Source organism: Hypanus sabinus, chromosome 1 (genome assembly GCF_030144855.1).
Source record: "Hypanus sabinus isolate sHypSab1 chromosome 1, sHypSab1.hap1, whole genome shotgun sequence".
Lineage (NCBI taxonomy): Eukaryota > Metazoa > Chordata > Chondrichthyes > Myliobatiformes > Dasyatidae > Hypanus > Hypanus sabinus.
Window position 1 is genome coordinate 21,581,503 of NC_082706.1, and position 12,291 is coordinate 21,593,793.

General features: G+C 37.1%; 1 protein-coding gene across 5 annotated transcripts in view; it reads left to right on the plus strand.

Moving 5' to 3' along the window:
* The window catches only part of LOC132391773 (AP2-associated protein kinase 1-like), a 125,391-nt gene that overhangs the window by 98,397 nt on the left and 14,703 nt on the right, over positions 1 to 12,291 (plus strand). Inside the window, exon 17 of one of the 5 annotated variants that reach the window (XM_059965411.1) lies at positions 10,057 to 10,406. The exons of the other annotated variants lie outside the window; for them this stretch is intronic. Coding sequence (XP_059821394.1) covers positions 10,057 to 10,151 — 95 coding nt within the window. The 3' untranslated portion in view covers positions 10,152 to 10,406. Of the gene's footprint in view, positions 1 to 10,056; positions 10,407 to 12,291 lie in introns of those variants that run through there. 5 annotated transcript variants of the gene reach the window in all.

A 12,291-nucleotide genomic window follows, 5' to 3' on the forward strand; every position in this document is an offset into this window, starting at 1 on the left:
TGTCCCTCTTGCTGATAAACCTTTCTAAATTGAATATCTGAGAATGTCTTTGACACTCAGAATCATTCACATTTTTTTTAGTTTCTGTCAAAAATTTTTAAATATATATTTTAAAAAATACAAATAAAACACATATAAAGTACAAAAGAAACTAAATGAAGGCTCTATATTATATAGTTACCATTCTCCACCAGGTAACCAATTTCTCACATTGATTTCACTGGGCTCAGGGCTCACTGTATTTGCATCAGGTTAACCAGTGCAAGCTCAGTGGGTCATTTGCCCAGCTGGAGAACAGGGAAGTTTGCAGTTTTTTGCCAAAGGTTTGAGCCAAGTTACCTAGTAATACCGCAGTTGGTGCTCTGCTGATTGAAAGCCTAAATTCAACTCCGCTTGCAAATTGCCTAGTTATGGGAATATCCATCGCACATATGCTGCCGATCTCAGCATTGAAATTTCCCCAATAACTTTCAAAACGGATTTGGATATATATTTGAACAGAGAAAATGGCAAGGATGTCAATGCATGGGAAAGTACAAATAGGAGCAGGATTAACATAGAAGAAATTTTCTGAGAAAGAATAGACGAAGTGGCTGTTTTTGTGCTATGTCACAGACTTCTTATTGCTAGGCCTCTGCTTCAGTTATACCAGAATGCACCACTTAAAAATGTGAATGAGCCATGATGGTCTGCTCCCTGCGTGCAGGACTTCCAGCATATTGTGAATGTGTTGTAGTTGTAACACCTGCAAGTACCAGTTCTTTCGCTGTCCCATTTAATGCCACATGTTTAATGTTTAGTTTCTCATTTCAGAAATGAAACCTTGTTTTTTTATTTCAGTTAGGCTTTCGTTCTTTGAGCTAGTGAAAAAATATTATTGTAGCCTTCAAACCCAGAATTTCAGCACACCTTTCTAAATTTGAGGCACCATTAACACATATTGCCATGAACTGCATGATTGTCAAGAATGACCTAATTGGTATCCCTTCACATTATTTGCACCTCAGCCTAACCTGGGGTTATCATGTGATGTACAGTTGCAAGAAGCAGTTTGTGAACCCTTTGCAATTACCTGGTTTTCCTCATTAATTACTCATAAAATGGGGGTCTGATCTTCATCTAAGTCACAACAATGGGCAAACATAATCTGCCTAAGCTAATAACACACAAACAATTGCACTTCTTGTCAATACTGAGTACACCATTTAAAAAATCATAGTCTAGATTCAAGAAAGTAAGGGGTAATGTCTTCTACAAAAGCTTCAGGTGTTCTGATCAATGAGATGAGATTGGAGGTTTGGATTTAGAGGTGCCTTTCCCTATAAAAAAGAGACACACCAAGTCAAATTACTGACAGAGCCTGCTGTTCTCAAGAAAGATCTGTTTGTATGCACCATGCCTCAATCAATACAACCTCCAGAAAATCGTAGAAAAAGAATTGTGGAAATGCATGAAGCTGGAAAAGGCTACAAAAGTATTTCTAAAGACCTGTGTGTTCATCAGTCCATAGAGAAATTGTCTACAAGTGGAGGGAATTCAGTACTGTTGCTACTCACCCTCAGAGTGGGCACCCTTCAAAGATCACACCAAGAGCACAACATGCAATGCTGAAAGAGGTGAAAAAGAACCCAAGGGTAACAGCAAAAGTCATGCAGAAATCTCTAGAACTTGCTAAAGTCTCTGTTCATGTCTCCACTATGAGAAAAAACACTGGACAAGAATGGTGTTCATGGAAGGACACTACGGAGGAAACCTCTGCTCTGCAACACAAAAAAATTGCTGCATGTCTCAAGTTTGCAAAAGACCACCTGGATGTTCCACAATGCTTCTGAGACAAAAGTTGAATTTTTGGCAGTAAGGCACACTGCAATGTTTGGAGGGAAAAGGGCACTACACACCAACACCAAAACCTTATCCCAACTATGCTGGAAGGAGCATCATGGTTTGGAGCTGCTTTGCCTCAGGGCCTTGACAGCTTGCAATCATTGAGAGAGCAAATGAATTCAAAATTGTATAAAGACATTTTACAGGAGAATGTTGGGCTAGCAGTCTGTCACCTGTAGCTTAATAGATGTTGGATGTTGCAACAAGACTGAACTGAAATATAAGAGTCAATCAACAACAGAATGGTTTAAAAAGAAGAAAATTTGTGTTTTGGAATGGCCAAGTCAGAGTCCAGGTCTTAACCCATTGAGATGCTGGGGGCATGACCTGAAGAGGGCTGTTCATCCAACGTATCCCAGAAGTATTGATGAACTGAAACAGTTCTTATTGAGGAATGATTTAAAATTCCTCCTCGCCATTGTGCAGGTCTGATCAGCAGCTGCAGGAAACATTTGGTGGAGGTTATTGCTGCTAAAGGAGGTTCTACCAGTTATTAAATACAAGTGTTCACATACTTTTTCCAGCCTGGACTGTGAATGATTAAACAATGTGTTCAAAAAAGACAAGAAAAGTACAATTGTTGTGTGTTTTTAGTTTAGGTAGATTGTGGATGTCTATTATTATGACTTTGATGATGATCAGACCACATTTTATGAGTAATTAATGTAGGAAACCAAGTAATTACAAAGGGTTCAGATTTTCTTGCAACTATGGGTTGTATTTGGTACATATGCAAAGTATAGCTGATGATTTGAAGGAAACCTGCTTACTAATTGCAACAGAGGTGGTGGGCGGGTACTTTACTATTTTCCAGTGCATTTTAAATCAGTTAGGCTCTGCTGTTTACAGCTTGTTAATTTTGTTTGTATCATGTATGGAGTTGGATTTGTTTTGAGATCCACTGATGAACTCCTCTGTGTTGGTGTCTTTGCCAATCCATTATTCACATTATATATATGGTATATGGAAATATGTTCAATATACTTGGTTCATGGATGGTTATTTACATTGCCTTGTATGTCATGGTTTCAAAGCTTGAGGTTTCATGAAAATCAGGAAGTCATGTATTGAAAAAGTCATGGCTAATTAATCAGAACTGTCTGATAGTATAAGTGGTCTCCTCAATGGGAATATTGTGCCTCCTTGCTGATTCTGAGGAACACAATTCCCCTCTCACAATAAAGAATTTGCTTGAAGCAGTATTGCAACGGCTCCCTCAACCCCCTGCCCTGCCAAATTTAAGTAGCTCGAGTTGTAATCATGGGGTCATGGATCAATACAACGCAGATACCGGTCCTTTGGTCCAATCCGTCCATGCCAACTGCATTATCTACCCAGCTAGTCCCAGATTCCAGCATTGAACCCATATCTCCCTGTTCCAGCTGTCCATATATCTGTCACAGAGTAGTGCAGTACAAAAACAGTCTGTGCCGACCTGCTCTTTTGCCTATACCCATCTACTCGCACCATGACCATAGTCTTCCAAACCCCTCTCATTCATGTACCTATCCAAACAGCCATCAAATGTTACAATTGAGCCCACATTAATTCAAGTGCTTCTTCAATGATATTATTGTACCTGTTTCAACCACTTCCTCAGGCAGTTTATTCCATATAATCATCACCCTCTTCATGGAAATATGACCCCTCTGCTCCCTTTTAAACTCCTCTCAACCTAAACCTACAATCCCTAGTCTTGTACCACCTACCCTTGGGTAAAAAGTTGTTACCATCCACCAGAATTAATGCAGAATGATAAGCAATTAAGGGTTTAAGAAAAAGATTAAGACACCAGCAGTGAGAAGGACTCTAAGAGACCTGGGCTAGATCAAACAGATGTAGTTGGAAGATAATGTTTGGCCTGTTAGAACACTCCTTTAAACTTTAGGCAACCATAATTCCTGTAGGGAATGTGCAAGTTTAATCCTTAATAGGGAATGAAGGAACTTGAAAAATATGAAGATCTTAGCCACTCCTTGGATTAAAAGCATTTCTGTGGTGGAGTTTGGTTACTGGGTCAGACTTTACTTGGAAATACCAGAGAGGTGAAGGAAAGGATCACCTGCAAGGGAAAAGACCAACTACAATTATTTTTGATTAAGAATTTATATTGATTTTTATGTTAAAATAATTTAATTTATATTTTAATATTTTTAAAACTTAATTGTTTAATTGATTTTGATATTTTTAAGTATTTCTGAATATCAGAGACAATAATTAATGTTCAATGATTCAAAGGACGTTTATTATCAAAGTACGTATGCAATATACAACCCTGAGATATGTTTTCCGCCACAGACAACCACGAAACAAAGAATACCATGGAGCCCATTCAAAGAAAAACATAGGCCCCTCCCCGTGCAAAAAAAATTGCACAAACAGCAACAGAAAAAAACGATAGAAGAACACAGAATATAAGCACAATGTCAAAAGAACCCAGGCTAATTCAGTTCATTCGATCTAGAGCTGTGTTGTTAATTATCTGCAGGGTGCCCTGATTCAAAATCATCCAAAATAACAATGTTAAAAGGAGTAACCAGAAACCAGAAACATGTTATAATGTGAACTACACAGTCCAATCCAAAGTAAAACTCAAAATCCACAAAATTAGAGCATCTAACAGGTGGCAAAGCACGTGCAGTCGTGATTTTGCAGCTGTGTTGTGAATGGAGCTTAATTTGGCATCCCTCTTCGCATAACACCTAGTCTCCATGGACACTATTTCAAGATTCTGCTGCCAATGCACAGGACATTGGAGTTTTGGACTGTGATAACAACTTTCAGAAAATCAGTGTTAGGGTTCTGCAAATAGTAAATTGGTTAGTTTTTGGTAAAATGGTGAATGGTAAATTGTTGAAATGAGTCAAGTTGGTTTGCTGCTAGCAGCAAGTTCTGGTCCAGTGTTGTAAGTAGTTTTAGTTTTCCTCCCCTACTTTAGGCGACTATAGCAAAGCAATGTTGTATTGGCAAAAAACAAACATATGAGACTTTGAGTGCAGTTGTTACAAAAGTTAACGAGATTTTCAGAATCTGCAATAATCCAAGGGTTAAGCAGTGCTCCGGCACAGATAATTCTGGAGAAGGGAGGATTGTTCTTATTATAACTCTCCATTGTTTCTTCTTAAAGTCCACCATTTGAAAAGAAATATGGTGAACTAAGTGTACAGAGGTTTTTCTTGCTCATTGTATGAATTGGAGGCACGGAGGAGGAAGAACAGAAGCGAGCAAAATTGTTGTTTTAGAATCAATACTTGCAAATTAGTACAACAACACTGAGAAGCACCTGTGATTCTCTGAAAACAAAAAAGGCTCATAACAAAGCGTTGTTTGGTGCACTGTATTGGGCACTTTCAAAACTTGTTCCATGCCCATTGTATGGTTGGCTCAAGATTATGGAAGGTATATATCTCACATAGTGTCCTGTTTTCTAAAACTAACTTTGCTCAACTTAATCCTGCTTTCTGTTAAATGTTTAACATTTTCTGAAAATCTTGCTTCTTACTGTCCATGCCTCCCTTTTACATGCTGCAGAGGATACTAACCTCATCTCAGACTTTGATCTTTCTATTAAAAATGACAAAGTGGAAGATGATGAATTTGACCCCATTCCTGTCTTGTCAAAAAACTCACAAGGTAAGGTTTCAGTTGAAACATTTGCTATTGTCTTATTCTAATTCCTTTGTTGAAAATTTTATGCACTTTCATTGCCATCACTGACAGGAAGAAAACAATGCAAGCTTCACTTTAGTAATTGTAATATGAATTCTGCCCCACAATGACGCGACACAAATATTCCCATCTTAATTAAGCTTTTTAAAAGCTTAATCTAGTTTAATTCTGCCTTTTCTAAAGAGTCATGCATTATGGGAACAGGGCTTTCGGCCTACCAAATCCACGTTGACCAAAAAGCACCCAATTAAACTAACATTATACTGTTCCATTTAAAAAAAAAATTTCCTTGTGTTTTCCTCAACTCTCCCCAGATTTTGCCACTCACCTCCAAACTAAGGATTTATATAGCATTATTTGCAGCCTTGAGCAGTACCAAAGTGCTGAGCAGCCTATTTTTTAAACTTGGAGTTGACCTTGTCTCCTCACCCTATCTCCAATTGCAGGGAGGAGTGTGGGGAAGGTAGAAGGGAATGCAATTATAGAAATAAATTTTAATTTGCAAAGACATTAAGTATTTGTGTCGGGGGTGGGAGTAATGTAGTGGAAACACAAAAAGAAAGTTTGGGAGCATTTGCTCTGCATAAATAAATAGAAGAGGTAATGCACTTAACTGTAAGATGGGTTATAATGCACAATTTTCTAATAGATGGGAATTCAGCATAATTTATTCTTTATACATTCAAAATGCCAAGTTTATTTCAAATGATGTGTGATATAGAACATATAATTACAGAAGACGTTTTGCCACAGGAGGTAGACTTGTTAGTGCTGGGTTTGTTCAGCTCTCCAGGTGGTACCCTTCTTTCCCACCTTCACTGCTGTCTTCTGGTTTCTAACCCTGGCTAAAATGTTGATCCACCACCACATCCATGACTTCCAATCTGTTGTCACTTTGATGTATTATAGTTTTCAATTTTCTAAAATATGGTTTAAGGTTGGGAGTGTCCCTAAAGAACCACACTTCCAAAGCAAGGATGCGGAGTCTCGTAGATGATAAAATAAATCTAACTGTAAGCAAAGCCAGATGGCCTTGGAGAATGGCTCTTATCCAGAAGTGCCTCTCTTTCAATGAAAAATGCTGTTGTTACTGTTATAATCTGAGCTAGAGTGTGGAATATCTTGTAATATTACTTAAATATTCTTGACTCTCACAATCTCAAAAAAGAGAGCAAAGTTAATTAATTGATGGGTTCTCATTTGAACAGTACCTTGAAATAACATAAACTATCTTTTCATTACTTATTTAAGTAACAAGTTAATTTAATTGGGCCTTGACTGATAAATATCTACCAATATTTCTTGTCACTTAATGGACAGCAAGCAAATCAGAGTGAGACTTGGTTGTAAAGTGAGCAAGTAACAAAATATCACATTGATTTGCTGTAGGCTGAGCTAGTTCCGTGGGGAAGCATGGCACAGGGAATTATTTCTGTAAGGTATGGTGGCCTTTATGAGGTGCAAAGTGTAAGTAAGGTGGTATGACAATATTCATCTGGCCAGTGCAAGGCTCTGTTTTCATATTTTCCCTTGTTGTTGGACCCCTTATAAGGCAATCCTGTACAAAATTCTTTCACCAAAAAAGACATCTAATTCATTAAACATATTGAACGTTGCTTGGATGGGATTTCATTTAATTGCAAATGAATCATTTGAAAAGGCTGGTGAGGTCAAGAACAATCAGAAAATTTAAATGTTCATTATTCAATATCAAAGTGGCTTTTTAAATGAAATTTTAAATTTCCCATAGAATGATGACTCCCAGTTGTTTATGACTTCATTACAATGGATTTTTATGATCCCTGCCACCTTCCATGTTATATTTTGATCTGTAGTTCCCCACGTACTTCACAAAAAAAGAAGCAAGGCTTCAGATAAGGGTAATATTTTTTACAAAGATGTCAAAACCAAATAATGCGGAAAGGAATACATTTTGTTGTTTTTTTTTAACCTAATTTCACCTTACAATAAACATCAGTTTGGCGACTGGTTCCAAGAGAAGAAGCCATTCTTTCAAACCTCAGACTTGACACCCTGGTAACCACCAGAGGTTCGAGCTATTAATCCAAACTGTTACTTCAGTGCTATACTGAAAGAGTACATATCTGGATGAGCAATTTTTCTTATCAAGTGTTAAACTGCTTGTCCTATCAGATGGACATAAAAGATAACTTAGCTTTATTTGAAGAGCGGGGTGAATCGGCCAATATCCTGACCAAAGTTTATGTTACAAATCTTAAATAGGTGATCTAGTGGTTGAATTACAGTTTTTACGTTTGAATTACATTTTTGGAAATGTGGTCGCAAACTGTGTATGTTATCAACATGGAGCAGAGAGCGATTTCTTAAATCTGTCAGGAGCAAAGGATGTTGAGAATGGTGAGGGTGGAGGGCTATGAGACGGGTGTGGGATAGGTGGCAGAGGAGTGCCGGGGTGCGGGGTAGTGTGGGTGCAGACACACCCAGCCCTGAGACACCAGGCAAGGTCATTTGATTCCAAATAATTGGTTTATTGATCATTCCTGAATGTCTTGCATACATCACTTTTGCATAGTACTCTATATTAATGACTTGGAGGAGGGGTAAGTGATCTGATTAGTAAGTTTTCAGACAACTTGAAAATTGTTGGATTTGTAGATGGCAAAGAGGTTTGTCACAGAATAAGGATCAGCTGGAAAGTTGGAAGGAGCAGGGGTAGATGAAATTGTGTCTGAGGTAATGAACTCTGGGAGGTCAAATGCTCATAGAATAAATAGAATAACTGACAAGTACCTCAGGAACATTAATATACAGAGGGACCTTGGGGTACGAGTACTGTACATAGCTTGCTGAAAGTGGGACACAGGTGAATAAGTTGGTGAAGAAGTTAATTTGTATACATGTCTTCATAGGCCTAGGTATTGATTATAAGAGTTAGGACATCATGTTGCAGCTATACAAAAAAGTGATTAGACTGTACTTAGAATATTGTATATAGTTATAGTTGCCACACTACAGAAAGGATGTGGTAGCAATAGAGAGTGCAAAGGAGATTCACCAGTATGTTGGGTGGAATGGACTGCTGGAGCTATAAGAAGAGATTGGACAGGTTAGGTTTATTCTTAGTGGAGCATAGGAAGCTGAGAAATGACCTTACAAAAGTTAATGAAGTTAAAGGACATAAATTGGATGGATGAAGTTTTAGCAAGGGCATGGGACTCTAGAACTAAGGTACAGGAGAAATTAAAAGGTGATCTGAGGTGACGGTTTTCCACACAATGTGGTTATCTGGAACACGCTGCCAGTGGAGGTCGTAGACACAGATATTATGTATTTAAAAGACATTTGTACATGCGCTCATATTAGAGAATATGTAGACATGTGCAGGAAAGTTAGCGTAGCATGGACCTGTTGGACTGAAAGGGTCAATTTTGTACTCTACAGTTCTATAATTGTAAATTGTTCAAAAACATTTTGTTATTCGTGTATGGCCCTTTGGGATATGTTGAAGTTGTTTTAAGTGCGACAAAAAATTTAAGTCCATTTGGAAGTATAGAATCGGAAGTGGCAGCCTGAAACAGACATTGATACTGCATCTTCTCAAATAATATCTTCACCTGCTTGAACATATTACTTTGAGCAGAGTACAATTTAATTTTTTCATGTTTTGCATTAAGAATGCTGCAATTGACTTTGATGTCACAGCTTTACAAATTCTCACCATTTGAAGCTAACAATCACTCAGTATAAATTCACTCAGCAGTCAAAAATGTACTTTGAAATAATCCTTGCATTATTTTATTTAAAAACTGCTTTTCTTAAGCCTTCCCCTTGCCTACTGCCAGTGTTATATCTTCCAGAGCAGTTCTCTGATATTTATGTATAGTTTAAAAATAACTACATATTTGGAAAAGCATATCAATTAGATTACAAGCCTTTTGTTTTACAGACACTAGCTTCTATATGCATGATACAGTCCTTGACCTAAATTTATATTGGAAAGTGTTCACTTAGAAAACAGTTTCCATTGGAGAAGGAAATCATAAACACATGAAATGCTGCAGACACTGGAAATCCAAAGCAACACACACAAATTGCTGGAGGAACTCAGCAGGTCAGACAGCATGTACAGAAATGAATAAGCAGTCGACCTTTTGGGCAGAGAGTCTTCTTCAGGTGGAGCTGCTATTGCACTATCATAGTAAGCTGTAAATGCATTATGTATCAATTAATAAAGGAAAGCTTGCATTGTAAAATATATTGATAATGGCAATATAAGGAAAAGCCAAGACTGTGGTTCTATTTTTTAAAAGGAAAAGAGTGAGCTATTCCTGCAAGCATTGTTGTTCTCTGCACTTCCTAACCACAATAAAAAATAGTGCCCTTGCATCATGCCACAAGAGGCCAACTAAAACCTCTAAATGTTTGCACAGCCTTTTGCACTTGTGTATATTCTGCTGTCTTAAACCTATAATGTAAAACCTTGTGCCTCCTGATGTAAATCATTTTGTGTTACCCTTCCAGGTGGTCATTCTAGAAACAACAGTGGGAGCTCTGAATCCAGTCTTCCCAACTTAGCTAGGTCTTTACTGCTTGTGGATCAACTGATAGACCTGTAGGAAGGCCCAGCAAGCACGCTAAGTTCAGCAGCCCTCTGCACCGGCATTTTCATCTCCCTTGGATTTCCCATACAACTTGTGACAAGGTTTCACTGACTGAGGAAATAAGTTATATTTTTATTTTGCTATGTGTCCTATCTAGTGAGCATGACCTTTTTGACTTTTTCCAACTTTGAAATTGATATAATTTTTCCATTTCCATTAAACTTAGAGTCTTTTTTTTTAAAGACTATGTCCTTTTCAAAGTAAATTCTGAAAGCCGAGAATGGATTGATAGGCACTAACTTAACTTGAAGAAGAGTGTGTGAAACTGAAACAAACAATTATGGTTTCTTTCCTTGTTCCAACTTTTAAACAAAATGAATTTTGTTTTTACATACTTATAAGTCAATCTCTTCATGGAAAAATTAGTGGGGAATGTACTGGGAAAGATTGGTAGATCTTTTTGGTACACTTTCCCTTAATAAGTCAAGTCAGTGAAGGCATTGTTGGATAGAGGAGTGTGATTTGTATGGTTTCGTATTGAACAATATGTGTTGAAAACTAACAGTGTTAGAATGAGGGATTGATGTGCAATCACTAATAATCAGTATATTCTTGAATGCATCCTTGCTTTGGTGAAATTACTAGGCACTTGACACTATTAATACTTCCACAGACGAAATCTGTGGGTTTAGTTAGATTGAAAAAGCAAAAATGTATTAACCCTGTTAGCAGAGAAGTAGCTGTGATGTGGGCAAATCTGGATTTGATGCATGTTAAAATTCTCTGAAAGTCAAAATTACCCATCCTTGTATTATAGAGAAAGATTGTTATCAATACAGCCTCTGAAGACGTTGAAAACTGTTTTTGATGTACTGTATAATGAAGAGCCACCAAATAGGGATTTTTGATGCATTTGTGGAGGTTGATATATGCAGTGGACCATGTATAATTTGGATCCAGTTAATTCCTCAGTGAAGTCTATTTCTTAACGTTCTTTAAGAATCTTATGAAGGAATAGGACTTTAAATTGTTCATAAAAGGCAAGAATTTTCATTGCTGCCTTCCTTCCTTGCACTCTTATCTCCAATAACATTTAGTTTTGAATATTCCAAATCTTTATCTGCAATTGTGTTGCCTTTTGTTCCCCCTTTCATTGAAAGAAAATGACATTTTTGCCCTTCTTTGAAGTTGTATTGATTTAAAAGCAGGCCAGCTTTATGGTTAAACATGTTACTGAGTGATTCTTTAAATTAAGTGGTTTGAAATGAAGAATTGTCAGAAAATAACCATAACCTAAACTGAGTTAAGACATGCTTTGCCTTATAATCCAAAAGTGATGTGACCTTCTTGTAATTTTTGACACTATTCAAAATGTGACTGATCAAGTTCACTGTCTCACAGTGCTTCTGCAGATGTGTTAAATTTTATTTCAAATAGCGGGGAAGGAGGAGGTTTACTGTAGCCAGGATACTCAAAAGAAGTACTTTTCTCAGTGCTTCAAAATGAATTGTTTGGTTGTGTTAAATTGCCTAATTTTTCTTCCTACATGCTTGCTTACTTTGGAGGGTGCTGTGATTGCACTTTATATTTAGAGGCTCTTTTGTGGAAGATGGTTGGCTGATGCAGTAACTCTGGAGTTTTCAACTGGCAGACCCTATTTCCACACTTCACTTGCTTCTATAGTCTAGAAGCAGATTGGACTATTACTTGAGCTCCTTAATGATTTGGTGTTAGTTGTTCCTTTACAATAGATAATGTATAGCAGTTCTCTCTATGCTGGAGAGCGTTTTCTCTTTATGATTTTTCTCTTTAGCTCTAATTTTATAAAATGGAAGAATTTGAGATAAAACAATTCAATGCATAATCAAGAAATAATCAAAGATGTCAGAACAAAACACAAGTAACAGAACTTTTTTTAAATTATCAAAGGCCTTTGAAAATAGTTGGCATCAAAAGGTTTAAGAGCTGGTTATCTGGAGAGAAAAAAATAGTGATTTGTGGAAAAAATCTGAATGAAACTGATAAGAAAAAGAAATAAGATTGGAGTAAACAAAAAGTTAACCTAAAACTGTACTGTTTTGAGAAAAAAGTGCAAGGAACAAAGCTTAATTTTGTGCAACACCTACAGATTACGTAGATACATGAAACTGCAGAT